This window comes from Dendroctonus ponderosae, unplaced genomic scaffold, assembly GCF_020466585.1.
Source record: "Dendroctonus ponderosae isolate FM_Combo_2020 unplaced genomic scaffold, Dpon_F_20191213v2 Dpon_F_20191213_2, whole genome shotgun sequence".
In the NCBI taxonomy this organism is placed as follows: domain Eukaryota; kingdom Metazoa; phylum Arthropoda; class Insecta; order Coleoptera; family Curculionidae; genus Dendroctonus; species Dendroctonus ponderosae.
Window position 1 is genome coordinate 176,497 of NW_026018165.1, and position 15,964 is coordinate 192,460.

General features: G+C 38.1%; 2 protein-coding genes and 1 long non-coding RNA gene across 4 annotated transcripts in view; 1 reads left to right on the plus strand and 2 right to left on the minus strand.

The window, feature by feature from the left end:
- The window catches only part of LOC125503438, a 17,357-nt gene extending 11,368 nt beyond the window's left edge, over nucleotides 1-5,989 (minus strand). Inside the window, exons 1-2 of one of the 2 annotated variants that reach the window (XM_048663820.1) lie at nucleotides 4,182-5,989; nucleotides 3,990-4,103 (exon numbers count right to left, since the gene is read on the minus strand). In XM_048663820.1, the coding sequence (XP_048519777.1) occupies nucleotides 3,990-4,072 (83 nt within the window). In that variant the 5' untranslated portion in view covers nucleotides 4,073-4,103; nucleotides 4,182-5,989. The other variant, XM_048663821.1, reaches the window with a different exon arrangement.
- Nucleotides 5,978-9,673, plus strand: LOC125503452. Its single transcript, XR_007280872.1, has 2 exons — nucleotides 5,978-6,134; nucleotides 7,278-9,673. It is a non-coding gene; the product is annotated as an uncharacterized LOC125503452 (long non-coding RNA).
- A 1,636-nt stretch (nucleotides 9,674-11,309) lies between these two features.
- On the minus strand, nucleotides 11,310-15,963 carry LOC109542347 (PRKR-interacting protein 1 homolog). Its single transcript, XM_048663833.1, has 3 exons — nucleotides 15,723-15,963; nucleotides 14,665-14,844; nucleotides 11,310-11,776 (listed from the first exon to the last, which is right to left on the minus strand). Exons 1-3 carry the CDS (start codon nucleotides 15,837-15,839, stop codon nucleotides 11,438-11,440), a joined length of 636 nt encoding a protein of 211 aa, XP_048519790.1. The 5' UTR covers nucleotides 15,840-15,963; the 3' UTR covers nucleotides 11,310-11,437.
- Nucleotide 15,964: the final 1 nt, after the last annotated feature.

The following is a 15,964-nucleotide window of genomic DNA, read 5'->3' on the forward strand; positions in this document are numbered from 1 at the left end:
TCCTCGAAGAGCTCCGCTTGCCAAGCAGGAAGAATTAGCTTCTATGTTAGCAGACATGGAGAAGCACGAAATAATTGAACCATCACAAAGTCCATAGACGTCACTCGTAGTGCTGGTCAAGAAAAAGAATGGTTCCAGCCGATTCTGCGTTGACTACCGAAGGCTTAACGACATTACGAAAAAAGACAGTTTTCCTTTGCCCCGTGTCGATGACACACTTGACACACTGTCGGGTTCAAAATGGTTTACTACGCTGGATTTGAAGAGCGGATATTGGCAAGTACAAATGCACCCCGAAGACAAAGAAAAAACTGCTTTTTCAACTGGAACTGGACTTTAGCAGTTTAATGTAATGCCTTTTGGACTCTGCAATGCTACAGCAACTTTTGAGGGTCTAATGGAGACCGTATTACAAAGATTAACCTGGAAGACTTGCCTTGAATACCTGGATGACGTTGTAATATTTGGAAAAACCTTTAAAGATCAGCTTTAGAACATCGAGCAAGTTTTCAACAAATTAAGAGCTGCAAACCTGAAGTTAAGCCCAAAGTAGTGCGCATTATTCCAAAAAGAAGTCCGTTACCTAGGCCATATAATTTCTGCAGATGGTATAAGAACTGACCCTGAGAAAACAGAAGCAGTGCGATGTTGGCCTGTTCCAAGGAACCAACATGAAATAAGCAGCTTTTTAGGACTTTGTTCCTACTACAGAAAGTTTATTAAGAACTTTGCACAAATAGCACGGCCGTTACAGCAACTCACAGAAAATGGCCGTCCTTTTGAATGGAGCGAAGACTGTGCAACGGCATATGAAGAGCTTAAACGGGCTCTCAGCTCGTCTCCGGTTTTATCTTATCCAAAACCAGGAGATATGTTCATACTCGATACTATGCGAGCAATACTGCCATTGGAGCTGTGCTTTCACAATTGCAAGATGGTGAAGAAAAGGTCATTGCTTACTACAGCAGAGTTCTATCGAAACCAGAACGAAACTACTGCGTCACCAGAAGGGAGTTATTGGCAATGATAAAATCCGTACGCTATTTCCATAAGTACTTGTATGGGCAGCCATTTCTCTTGAGGACTGACCATGCTTCTCTAAAATGGTTATTGCAGTTTAAAATCTAGAAGGACAAATTGCTCGATGGCTGCAAAGTATCCAGAAATATGACTTCAAAATTGAACATAGAAGGGGTCGGAGTCATAAGAACGCAGATGCTCTATCCAGAAGACCGTGCTCAGATAATTGCAAGCACTGCAATAGACACGAAGAAAGGGAAGATCAAGAACAAATTATCTGTCGTCGTACGAAATTAGAATGTTTGGAAGAATGGGAACCAAGCATCATTGCCAAAGAACAAGAAGGGGACCCCGATATCGGCCCGATTTACCAATTAAAAGCAGCCAATGAAGACGAACCTTCGTGGCAAGATATTTCCATGAAGTCACCAGCATGCAAAAACTATTGGGCTAAATGGAATTCGCTGGAGATTAATCACGGTTTGCTGAAGAAAGTATGGGAAAGCACAGATGGCAAAGAACGAGTATTTCAGATAATTCTACCCAAAAAGCGAGTCGCTGAAGTGCTGCGGTATCTCGATAATGGCGTTGGTGAAGGCGATTTTGGAAACAAAACTCTAGAAAAGATCAAAGAAAGATTCTACTGGGATAGATGCCGAAACGATGTGGAGAATTGGTGCCGTGCATGTACGGAATGTGCTGCCAGTAAAGGACCTCGCAGTCGGAGTAGAGGAGTATATAACTCTAAATTACTATAATGACTATAAATTTAGACAGTATCTGGTTGGGTCGCCATTTGAGAGAATTGCCATATACGTAGCAGGGCCGTTTCCAAGAACTAAATCTGGAAATAAGTACATTTTACTTGTGATGGACTACTTTAGCAAGTGGCCTGCGGTATACCCAAATCCTAATCAAGAAGTCACCACCATAGCAGATGTGCTCTTTCAAAACTGGGTGTGTAATTTTGGCTGTCCTAGAGAAATCCATTCGGACCAAGGAAGAAATTTTGAATCCTCAGTTTTTCAAGAAATGTGTAAGCTGTTGGGAATTCACAAAACAACCTTTGCACCCAGAATCTGATGACATGGTAGAGCGATTTAACAGAACCTTAGATAACTATCTGAGAATTGTGGTCAACAATAAGCAGGAAAATTGGGATACGCAACTTGGTCCATTCTTATTAGCCCATCGATCAGCAGTCAATGAATCCACTGGCAAACCTACGGCAGAAATCTTATTTGGCAGAGAATTGCGACTTCTCATTGATCTACTCACAGGAAGACCGGAAGATTTACAAATTGGCGAAGATTATGGACTCAAGCTAGCATAACAAATGAAACTTGTACACCATGAGGTCAGAACAAAATTGAAGATCGAATCTGATCGAATGAAGAGCAGATATGACACCAGACCGAATCAAGTCGGATTTAGCGAAGGTGAACGAGTTTGGTTTTTCAATCCCCGACGGACAAAAGGCCGTTGTCCAAAGCTTCAAAACTCCTGGGAGAAACCCTATACGATAATCACCAGACTCAACGATGTCACATATCGGATCCAGAAGAGCCCTCAGGCAAAATTTAAAGTTGTCCACATTCACCGTTTGGCCAGATATAACGATGATCCAGGAGTTACCTAATCGGGGCGATCAGGGTTTAGAAGGGGGGCAGTGTAACGGAAATGGCCTGAGGCACTCACGTTTGGAATGGGGGGGATCGAAATTCATGGTATTTCAGTAAATGGGAGACCCATTGCGCACCATTTACTGTCAAATATGACACTGAAAAGCGGGAAATTTTGCACCTGGTCTGGAGATTTCGAGAATCGTCTGGGTTACCTGGAGAAAACTATATAAGCGGCGACGAGAACCATGGGAGGGGAGTGAAGTGACAGCAGCGACCGGGTGCAGACGAGGTTAATTTAGAAGTTAGTTTGTTCCTGTTCCGTATTTAAAAGTGATACCGAGTTAAATAAAAGTTAGAAACTGAAGAAAGAGTTTGATACCCGGCCATCCACGGTACAATACTTTTAACTTCAGTGGCAGAAAGGCATATCATAAAGTTCAGTTTTATGGCAATTAAAAAAAACACCAAACAATTAGCTCAAGGAGAATATTCTCACACCAATAGACATGTTAAAAAGTTTTTATTTATGGGAATTGCCAGCCACCCCTCATCAAGGAACGAATAAGAGCAAGGCTGCATGTACTTGCCTCAGGAGAACTTTGTGCTACTCACATATGGCAGCACTTTTATACCACGCACATTACAATGTTAGTGCCACGGACATTGAGAGCCAATAGAATACCCCATGTTCTAAGCCTAGCGAGCAAAAAGTTGTTAAATTAATAAACTTATAAGGCTTGCGGTGTGGCACCCAGCACTTCAGTGTTTTAATACTCTGAAACGTGATGTTTTTGTAAATATATTTAAATAATACTCTAATATTGGATTGTTCTTACGTTTAGGACCAAAATTAAGAATCTGTAGCTCAATTTTCTTTCTATTGCTATGGAATTGCTAAACTTTAACCTAATAACCTAAACATGATGAAGTTACGCTAAAGATCCGACCTAAACTATTTGAGATGGTACAAAGCATATCCACACCAATAAATTGTCTTTACACGCAGATCAAACACGTTGGAGGCACACAAAAACGGAAAATCAAAAAATGCCTATGTAAAAAGTACAATGTTTTGATTAAAAACCTGACCTACAACAACAACGCCGGATGCTTCACGTCACACTAATCATGCGAAAAAAATTAAAAAATAAAATTCAGTGAATTTTTTAATAAAATGATTTTGTTTCAAACCAATGTTTACGGCTACTGAGTGTTCACTTTTGAAAAAGAACGACAATATAGAATGTTGAGCTGGCAAAATTGCCCGTACGGAACAGAGCCAACGAAAAAAAAAGCGTTACTGCCAAAAGACTCGGAAGAGAATATACAAACAATCCTACTTACATTCCCACTCCCGCGACGGAAGAGCAGATAATCCGTTTAATCTCTGTGCAAATTCTTTCCGACATCGTTTCATAGTGCGACATGGCCTGAGAATAATTTGATAGCTTTCTGGATCTAAAACACTTTTCCGTAAAAAAATATCGTCAACTAAACAGAACCTGGACAAATCAAGTACTCTCGAACATGCCCTACATGATACTGGTCAACAATAAATTCTGCAGCTAAGCGTCTAGCACTGCAAAGGCCATTAATTATCAATAGAATAAAATACCAACATTTTTTAGATAGCATATAAAATGTAAACATTTAAATTAGTCAAAGAATATATTCTTGTCAGAAACGAAGCTTCATATCAAGGATTTGCACGATGAAAAATGGTGTGTGTAAATTCTTTTTAATTTTTGATCGACTTTAATGATTCTTTTTTAATAATTAGATGTCGAAATGCGCAATCGAACAGTGAGAGCCTTTAATAGTCACCTGTAGTCATGGCCAACGACGTAAAATTCCCTTTAATCAAATTCTAAAAAGTTCTATTAGGACAATTTTCAGACAAAAATGGTCACCGATTCTCGCCTAAAGTGGTCTAAACTCGATTTCTACCTAATTTCATCATTTTGCGATACCGGAAGTTCAGCCTAATAAATATAAGTACTATTCATAAAATATTAGGTGTGTTTTTTTTATAATAGGAGACTGATTCAAAGTGTTCCTTAAGCATAGCATAAAAAATATCTGAAATGACTTTCATTGTTAAAGAAGGTTCAACATTCTGGCAGTTTCTCTAAATCAGAAGTTTATCTGAATGGAACTCCGGTTGTTACCGTTAATTCTGGCAATAGATGTGCTATAATTTTGTTGATTAATTTGGAAGTTGATAATATCTATAACATAAAACAATACTTATACACTTTTCGATGTGTTCAAAGGCAAATGCCTGCCTTTTTACATTTTGCCTTTTGATTACTACGAAGAAGTCCAAGAAACTAATTTAAATGGTAATTCGGTCATAATTTATGGCTGACCCAGCAGATTTGAAACCAATCACAGATACTTGTGAGACAAATAGGCTTTACAGGAAGATAATATGTTGCGACTTCTTTCATTTCAATCATTAAATCAACACATCCGGCGTCTGTCATTGTGTCTCGTCAGTAAAACCAAAGAGAAAACAATGCACGCGCCGTTCCGCTTAAAAGCACTGATAGCAGTCTTACGAACCACTAGACGTCACGAAACACAGTGTTCTCTGTTGTTGTTCCCAACATATGAAAAGTATAGCGCTGTATCAATACGGCAAGCCGTATCCGTGTCACTGTGTGAGCACCTAAAAATCCACTATGTTACCCAGGCCTAGTGTATAAGCTGTTTTTATAAAAGGGTTATTTATTATTATTTACATTATTAGAGCTGCAGTGCCGGTGAACAAAATTATTTTAAAAGTACAAAAATGTTGTTTGATAATTGTAAGTAACCTATTTTATTTATTCAATTACAATAAGTAGGTGTTTGGTTTTGCCATTTTGAGATGAGTCGGCAATCCTTTATATTGCATCATGCTGTGTTTTACCAAAAAATAACAAAACGACGTAAAAACATGTCAACAGACCCCTAAGAATCATTTCTGTTTTCTGAAAGCGATAAAGAACCTTTTATTTCGTCCGGTTCTGAATATATTCCTTCTGAGAATGAACCTGAAAATATAAAAAAAACATTTCTGATGCTGAATATTTCTTTATGAACACATGGCGTTTAAATTTATATTTCTGGGCTGCTGTTAACTTTTCAATCGTTATCAAAACTGACATACTTCAAAATATACAAAAGCATATTACATAATAAAAGTTGTAAGGAGCACTTTACGTACGAATGGAAAAGTTTCGCACAATGCCGCAAAGCGGCGAGTACGTAATTGCGTTACAATGGAATTATGTACCATATTTTACCTACGACTTGTATATTTTAAAATGTGTCAGTTTTGACAACGATGAAAAAGTTGACAGCAGTACAGAATTACAAATTACAATGTCATTCGTTCATGAACAAATATTCAATCAGGTACATTTTTCCGAAAAGTTAATGTTGTTTGCAGACAAAATCTTGGTCTTCTTGGTTTTAAAACCATTAGACTCATTTTTCAGTAGGGTAAGTATTTTGCAATAAAAGTTACAATGTTTAGAGAGCAAAAACTGTGCGTTTGGTTTACAATACGTAAAATAAAACTTACTTAGATAGTAGGTAGTGTGTTTTATACTACTTTCAATAGTGGTCGTAGGTAAATGCTATTACAAGGCTTGTTAATCTGCGTTTGACGACTGTAACAACTAAACCTGGGTAACTCAGTGAATATTCATGAGTTGGCGTAGTGCTGCGCAAATGACTTGGTGCGCCAACACAACGCGACGGTGCGTTGGGTTGGCGCAGTCACTCACCGGCTCAGAATATCTTGGAGTAAACTCATATAAGTAAAACTGGTATATAAAGGTTGTTTTTTTTTATTGCGATAGAGTCTATTATTTTCGATGTTGTTTAACAACAAAAAAAACCACGAGAAACTACATAATCTCAATTACAATCAAAACACATTCGGCCCATTCATAACATTCATTGAAACCTCCGATCAGTACATTGGCGAGTGTAGTTCGCTGAAAATCGCTAGAGACGTGTTCAACCTCAACCTGAAAGACGTGAAAAACTTAAAAAAAAAGTAAAAAAGGAATCAACCGCTTAAGCGTGGAACAACCAGAGCACCCAGATTCAACCTGCACTAACCAAACACCATGTTACCACAACACCGGTCTAGCCACAAACCTTGTCAAGAATACAAGCGACAAGCAGAGATTAAAAGCATGGCGTGAGAATCTCTCGTATTTTCACGCAGCATAAAAATGCTCGAAACCCCAACACACTTTTAGGGAACATCAGTACGACTTCCTAGCGATAAGGAAAACAGAGACCAACCAGATTCTAGTTTTACAAAGGCAACAAGCGGTAAACTCAATTATAGGCTCCGAAAAAACCTATAGCTCGGTAACTGCCAGGTCATCGCACCCGAGCGTTGACAAAGAAGCTAACGGGCGAGCAACCCGGAGCCAGAAAATTTCCAGAACCTCAATCAGTCAAATACAGCCTTCCAACAGTGCTCGGGAAAAACTACCATCTTTCGAACATTTTATAACATTTTACGAAAACCTATCAACAGCAGACCTAGCGAAAATTACAGCAATTTGCGCACAAGCACAAATCAACGAATACTTCCTGGATCCTGACATTCCGAAATTATTTTAGGCCTCTGATGATGATTAGAACAGCAACCAGCAACGAACTTTAAAAAATTCCAATGGATACATACGGAGCCTAAACGCAAATAGACATAACCAAATCCAGCTAATCACCATATACAATCCAGAAGTGATAATTTTAAATGAGACTTGGCTAAAAACGGACCAACGATGTAGTCTATCTAACTACGTGTTAGTGAGGCAAGACGTGTGTGACGACTTGATGGCTATGGAGGAGTAATGATTATGGGACATCAAAACCTAAAGTTCCGACTCATTTCCAACTCGCGCCTGAAGAACAATGGTTTGCAGTTACACATACATACACATCCGGTTCAACAATGTAGACCTCATAGGTACCTATTGTCCACCAAACTCCCGCATTCGGACACTGAGTAACTACTTGGAGGATAAAAGCCTATCAAATCTGATAATAACGGGAGATTTAAACGCGCACCACACCTCAGGAGGAGGAGGCATAACAACAACGACAATGGAAACTCACTATATCTTGGACGATAGATTCCTAATAGTCATGAATCATCTGGAGCCGAATCCTGGACTGCGGTTATAGCGATCACTTTCCGATCATGTAAGAATACCGAGCAAATGCCTCCCATAACATTCTAATTATAGGAAAAAATTGGAAATACCAAAAAGCTGACTGGAATAAATTCTACCAAATAATTGCGAGGGGAATAGAAACACAACCAGCAACAACTAACTAACACATACACGCAGGTAATACAGAAAAGGTGATACAAAACGCCGCTGAAGAGATTCCCCCAATCGGAAAGAAAGTGTAAATTCCCAAAAATCCCGTGGTTGGATCAAGACTGCAAAAGTGAGGTGGAAAAGCGCAAGCGAAGCCTGCAAGAATTTCTGCAATACTCTTCAATAGACAACATGCTTAAAGCTAAATTGGTCAGAGCGCAAACCCGAAAAATGCGGAGGTGTAAAAAGCAGCAGAGCTTTATAAGGTCCTGCAACGACCTAAATAGAGATATCCATATCGCTAAAATATGGAATACGGTGATGATGTTTAACAACAGAAGATCGGTAGGCATAGCAAATCTTGGCCCTAGAAATTTTAAACAATCTGACCATCAACCACATGCCTATTCAAATACCCACTGCACAACCAGCAGGAAACCATACAATAGACCCCATATCCACCAACGAGATAAAGCGGTAATTGAAACGAAGTCTGATCACCAGGACTAGATAACATTCCATACACATTACTTCGGAAAATAACCCCTAATGCGCTGGAAACTCTGACCAACATCTACAACTCTTGCCTATAATCACAGTCAATCCGGGAAGAATGGAAAAAAATTAATAATCGCTTTCGTCAAGCCGAAAAAAGAAATAAAAGCGAAGAACTTCAGGTCAATTACTTTCACATGTGCTTTAAAAATATTTGAATCCATCGTTAAAAAAATAAAATAAACCGCATCGAATGGCTACTAGAGAGCAGGAGATGCTTCAAACACTGGCAGACAGGTTTCCGAAAAGAGATGGGCCCCATAACAACATTCATCGAACGGGCTTTCTACATAAATGAAAAGTGTTCATCGACCTAAAAGCTGCATACGACAACGTTAACCTAGCAACACTGAAACGTTTTCTGTCTAGGTCTTGTGAGTCTTCTGTTGACGACATATTCTTCAACAATAAACAACACCGTTCTAGAAATCCTGTATGAAAGACACCTTTACATTAAGGACAACCACAACAATCTGCATGCACCCAAGAACTCCCTTTCAGGACTCCCAGTCCGCTTTTGTGCAATATATACACCAGAAAAATATACAGATGCATCCCGAAAGGAGTAGAAATGCTGGCTTACAAATAATACCGGAAATAATACAAATGCATTGAGACAACCGGTAAGTGTGGCCCTGCATAACATTAACACCTGGTGTACGGAGCATAACCTGGCAATATCGACGGACACAACACAAGGAATGCAGTTCCAAAAGCAAGACGGCTAAACGGAAAAACCATCCAAATCAAGACGGAAGCCAAATATCTGGGTGTGATACTTTACGAAAACTTTAAGTGAACATCACAATTAAAGGACAGGAGAGAAAAAGGCAAAAAAGGCACAGGAGAAAAAAAGAAAGTAGAAAGCGGAGAAACCGACTTGGAAACCCGACGTATATGGCTAGCTGCCAAATTGTATTCAAAAATAGTGGTTTACAGCGGTCACCCTCTCATACCCACGATTACAGATCAACGCCACACCAGGACGCTTAATGCACAAAACGAACACAAAACACTCTATATAGTCCAGGCATTACCGCTGCTCAACAAACTCATCGCAGAAGGAGACAGAAATCGTACTATCCCATGTTTGAGATTTAATAAGTATAATTATAATATAAAATTTTATTTTAATAAGTCTTCAACCTTGAATGAAGTTGAAACCTGGAACGTATTTGTTTTCAATGAGATTTTCTACTTTGGTGGCAGTTCGGCAACATGGCTGAGCAGTACCCAATTTTCGGTTGCGCGTAACGTGCGTGCGGGCATGTGCGCGTGCCACATCAGACTGTGTTGTAAAGTATTACCATCGATTTTGATGTTGTTGATTGATACACTTTTTTGCTTTTGGTTTTTAGTATATTTTACGTTTTGTTCCAAGTGTGATTCTCACATGTGGTTCGTTTTTCTTGGTTATGATTTATCCCCTTCTTTTCGCGCGGTTGCCAGCTTCTTCCGATTTAGTGGACTGTATAATTAAAGTTTAACTAAACTTGACAAGATCTCTTTCACTATATGTTTCTCGCCCTCAGGGTAAGACAAAATTAAGTGTGGACGAATCTCAGTTATTTCAACATCTAGCATTAAACTAGCTATATGGCAATGTCCCAAGTTCTCTTGGGCCACGAAATCCGAATAGGCCGGGGTAATCAGACGTCTGAAATCTTTAGGATGATAGATTTGACATGGGCAGCATTTAGCTACCTCAGAGAATCATTCAAGTCTGAACTCCCCATATGTTTAACGCGCAAAGTTTTAAACCAATGTGTCCTGCCAGTGATCACGTATGGAGCCGAAACCCTAACACTAACTAAGAAATCGATTAATAAAATAATACATGTAGCAATGGAAAGATCGATGTTGATCACTTAGGGAAAGAATACATAACAGAGATATACGGCGCAGGACAGGAGTTACGGATGCAGTAAAGAAAATATCCTCTTTAAAATGAAACTGGGCAGGTCACGTTGCGAGAACTAGAGACGATCGATGGACTAGAAAAATTATCGAATGGAGACCACGATGTGAGGCCTATCGAAGGATAGGACGACCCCCGACGATGGACTGACGACTTAAGGAGAATCCCAACGAAATGGATGCAGGTCGCGCAGAATAGGCATGAGTGGCACAGTTTGCGGGAGGCCTATGTTCAACAGTGGACGCTATAGTGGGCTAATAAGATGATGATGATATGACAATGTTATGCTACGTGTTATCAAGTGTGGACCCTGATTTAGCGTTAGCCAGTCTAAAAATACACCTACTTCGAACGGTATGCCCTTTCTGTGCATTTAGTGTAAATATGGTACTAACTTCATAGAGCCCTGACGATGACTTAAATATAGTCGAAACGTCGAAAAACCCACAGACTTAAATAGGCGCCTTTTACTCATGATCATCACGGTCACTAATTAACCACAACATCATTTCTTCAGTGTGTACACACCCGCTTCCTTCCTTTCTAATAAAATTGCCGACTGTAAAACGGCCTTTACACGGGGTTTGGTCGCGCACTTTCGGTAAACGCGAAGCTGGACTAGTATTCAAACTCCAAATAAAACTGGTTGCTGACTTGACTTTGGACGATGCGTAATTCGCTTTGTGCATCTGGTTGCAGTGGAAAGCAGAATGATAATGATGTTTTTTTTTATTTTCGTCCGGATTAACCATTTAGGCTGACCATGATCGGTTTAAATAAGTAACTATTCTCGTATAGACAAGTGTAAAGGTGTTCATCGACTTAACAGTTGTTTGCAATGTAAAAACATGATTTACACTAGAATTGAAACACTTTATTTATTTATCAGATAACACTTTGTAATAAACCAATGTGCTTGACAACTAACCTAATATGTCCTAACCTCATATGCTCATAATCGACTTGTCCGATATATTACTTTACGTAGTATCCATGCAACTTTCACTTACAATGTTTTCATGGTCGTCAATCGTTGCTGTTGCATCTTTATTTGTCTGGCTCTCCTTAGCACCAATATCTTTTCTTAGAACACTTGCAGATGACGTTTGCTCACGACATGTCTCTTCCGTATTACAGTCAGATTTTTCAGAACTGTCACTTTGCTCTGATGAAGACGCTCTATTCACTTTGAGTCTTTTTGTTGCTTCCTTCTTTTTTCGTTTGCTTTTTACTCTTTTTGCCCTTTTTTTAGCCGTTTTTGCTTCAGCTTGTCTTCTATTTTCTTCCAATCTGTTTTTGTATTCTTCATCGGCTTTCTCCTTTAAAATAATATAACAGATTAGAATTGTGAATACAGGTTGCCATTTTCAAACCCAACAGTAAGGTATAAATCCCGGAGCAAAAAAGATATTAACTTACGCTTAAGAGCGTTTTGACAACGCCAAGAGAGAACCAAAATGATATAATTTTTACAGCGGCGGTTCTGAACCCTGGGCTACCAGGGCCAGCCATAAAAAAATACTTTTAATGAAAGGTGGGGTCCAGTCGTGCCTCATTTTAGAAAAAAATGTGTCTTTATTAAGTCCTTAAAGTTTTAATTCGGTGTGCTCTTCATGTTAAAGCGGCCTAATCACACGGCAATCTACACAGGCTACCATTTGCAGGGCCCAAAAATAGAGTACTGGTCAAAACAATGTTTTTCGAAGAGAAGAGGATTTTGTCATTCCAATTTATGAAGGAATTAGAACACATAGACAATTTTTTTTTAGAATGAATAAGGACTGTTTTGAATAACTGCTTAATATGGCGCCACCACTAATAGAAAAACAAGATTCTTTAATGAGATCCGCCGTTACTGTAGGATAACGATGAATTGTAACTTTAAGGTATCTAACAACTGGGAGAAATTACGAGGACTTAAAATATAGCGCAGTAATATACCCACAACTGTTCCAATCATTCAAGCGCGTTGGGCTATCTACAATAGTTTAAAACTAAAAAAACTCATAAGTTATAAATTATTCTATTTACACGCTACCATAAACAGATAAATTGTGTCCAACTGTTACGATTTACCGGGAATTGAAGAGGGGAGCAGGGCGATTGTATCCTCGGAAGGACCAACTAGCCGATATCGGAAAGGCGTTAAGAAATTGGTACAATCGCATGCATGGCAATTTACAGGTACCCTGCAGATTGTACTCTGTAGATTGCCGCGTGAGGAGGCCGCTTGAGGGATAAAAACACGACGGCTGGCGCATTAGTCCCCGTCTTCAATAGTAAGTAAGTTACGTTAGATATGAGCGCGTGTGTTTGCAAGTCAAGCGAGTCACCGATGTTATAAAAAGCATTTGTAATAATTCAACAATATGCAGGGCTATTCACAATCTTATGGACACAGAGCAGGGCGTGTAGAGGGCATCAAAACCAGTCGAGTTTCCATTTAACTTTTTATCTCAGACCCATGTTTAACAAGATATAGGGTGTTAAACTTTTAATAAAACATTGGTTATTTTTCTTTAACTCCTACAGTTTATGAGATAGTTCGCTCAAATTTTTGAATTTGTTGTTCAATTTAAGAAATTTTTACCTCTTGCACAAAGATAAGTCCATGTAGGGTTTCTGGGTGATTTTCTATGAATTTTCGTGTCCGAATCTTTTTGTGTCCTGTTGTTTAAATTTTTTTTGTGAAAGCTTGAAGTGCAAGTTGAAGTTAAAATAGGTATGACTGAGGAGTTAACCTAAAGTTTTTTTTTTACTTTAGTTTACTTTAAATGTAATTAAGGTTTATTGGCTGTAAGCTAATCCAAATAAAAATTCACAAAAATGTTACGTTAATTTAATCAATCAAATTAATTTCATAAATTTAAATAATTTAATTTTAATTTAATAAATTTAAGGTTCTGTTCAAAATGGCCTTCGTTTTCTCTTTAGCATAAATAAACCTTTTGCCGAAAATTAAAATCACCTTTATCCAATAATCGAATGTAATTTTTTATAATGGTTTGAATCTGAAACGCTCCCATAAATCTTCTGTAATTTCAACAGGCGTTGAATATACAAATTATTTTTAAGTCCCCCACAGAAAAAATCACACTTATTCAAATCTGGTGATCGCGGTGGCCAGCGTTGCGGACAATTATTCCCGCCACGTATCCATCGATTTCAAAACTGTAAGTTCAAAAATTCACAAACGTTCATAAAGAAATGCGGTGGCTCATGTTAAGTGGCAATTGTAAATGCAAATTATCAAGATGCTCTGGAAGAGTGTTTTGTAAGAAGGTAAAATAACTGGCCCAACCAAATATCTTCCAAGGATTCCGGTCCACACATTAATCTTAAATTTTCTTTGGTAATGATGGGTTATTGTAATACGTGGATTTTGATCGGAATATTCATGGTTGTAGTGTAGATTTGTGATTCCCCCCCGCGTAAAACAGGCTTCATCAGTGAAAAGGATACTTGTGATTTAAAATCAAATGACAAAAAATCATCTGGCTCTAAGTCTTGCGATAACAGTTATATAATAATATAATAATAAGTATAATATGGATGCAGATTATTACGTCGTGTAACTGCTGTACTGTGGATTGTGGTATGTTACATTGCCTGGATATACTTCGGGTACTGGTTTGGGGTTGATTGCAAAGGTGGCGTTAAATTTGCTTCTTATTTATTGCATTCACTGCATAAATGTGTGTTCCCTTATTGCGTTGGCAAAGAGAGCCCATCTCCCGAGCTTTCCGTTCAACATTAGCAAACGTTTGTCGATTTGAAAATCTTCTTCGGTACTCCACCACACTTCTCCGGCAGACTCTCACAAAATATTCCAGCCAATTTTATTAAAAATAGCTTGGTTTTACAAAAAAAAAACCTTAGGTTCGCAAGGAAAGTGATGCGTGTAATTTACGATACGTGAGATTTGACAACCAAATCTCCAACAAGAAGTTGCACAGCCTACAATGATAAATAAATAACTGAAAAACGAAAGCAGATGCGAAAAAACCGCATAAGATAGTGGCGCACCACAAAACTTCGCGCGGTAAAACCAGCAAACCAGCCTTGAAGCTAAAAAACCAGCTTGAAGAATGTAATCCAAAACATATCTAGTGTTCGAACAATTTTAAGTTATAAAATTACTAGCAAATTTGATAGAAGATTTGAAGATTCTGATATTGAAACAGTCACTAGTAGCCTTATCACTTACCTTCTTTGCCTTCTCTTGCATATATTTCTGTCTGGCGTATTCTTTTCGTCTTAAATGCCTGTATACATGGAATTCTCCAGAACCTGCACCTGCGCTAGAACCCATAACATTCCGAACAAAGTCAGGGACGTGTGGTGAACCTCTTTCTTTTGGCCTTTCGGGAATAAGAACAGGCTTGTCCTTAAATCATAAAATAAAACTAAACAACTTCAAAATATTATTATTCTGAACATTGCGATAAAATATACATATTTCCTTATAATTAGTTGTAATATATCTATATACATATAGTTTGTAATATACAGAGTGTCGCAATAAGGATGGTAAGCGGCTGTATCTTGGAAAGTATGTGTTGTAGAGTGATAAAAAAAAAATTATAACAAACTTAACGAAAAGAATTTGCTGGAAATTATTTTGAAATTTCTCAAATGACCACTAGATGGCGTAATTGCAAACGGTATTTTAAAAAGTCGATTTTATACAGAAATTGTCCCTATAAGTGAAACATCTAGTAAGTTTGAAAACAGTGGGAAAAATAAAACATGTTTTCTTCCAAAGCCTACTTTAATACATACTGTAAGCGGCCTCGCTCCGTCAGACGTTACAGAATGCCGATTTCACTACAGCTGTAACTCTGTAACGCTGTAAAGTTTACAGTGGACTTGAGCCATGATACAATGAATACGTATTCATTGTACCATGGACTTGAGCAGAGCATTTAAAAGTTACGTCGATGCAAACACGAATTACAGAACCTTAATGACAGAATTCACTCTACAAGAGATCAAAAATATCCGTCTTTTCTGCAAAAGATGAAGAAACAACGTGAGTACATTAATTTTTACAATACCCCATGACAAGATTGACAAAAATAGACCCTATACAAGGTCTTTTGCACATGATTTTAAAAACTTTGTAATAAGTGTTTTTTCGCCATATTTATGGACTATCCGTATTTTTTTGCACTAAAACTACGTTATTTTAAGTTAGGTTTACCAAAATGATTTATGGGACACATATAATGCAGGCAATAATAATTTCATCATTTTATGACTTACTGGATTTTTCATCAGCTTTTCTAGCTTCATTCGTTGGTAATCGGAAGTATTTTTGATTACTACATGGGAATGCTTATCCTTTTCTGTTCTTTCCTCCAGATTATTACAGTCCTCCATAACCCGTGAAAAGTATTATTGTTTACCAAAATGAAAACTTAGCAATGGAATAAACAAAACATTGGCTGTGCGTTAGCTGATAGAAATATTTCGCATTAACCTCCAATTTTTCTTCTTCTTCTTCT

Excerpts from the sequence above, each read along its gene's own strand:
- LOC109542347 (XM_048663833.1), bottom strand. The coding sequence starts at position 15,839 with ATGGAGGACTGTAATAATCTGGAGGAAAGAACAGAAAAGGATAAGCAT. Across the intron at positions 14,845-15,722 it reads AAAAGCTGATGAAAAATCCA|GACAAGCCTGTTCTTATTCC; the intron begins GTAAGTCATAAA and ends TTATGATTTAAG. Across the intron at positions 11,777-14,664 it reads TGCAAGAGAAGGCAAAGAAG|GAGAAAGCCGATGAAGAATA; the intron begins GTAAGTGATAAG and ends ATTATTTTAAAG.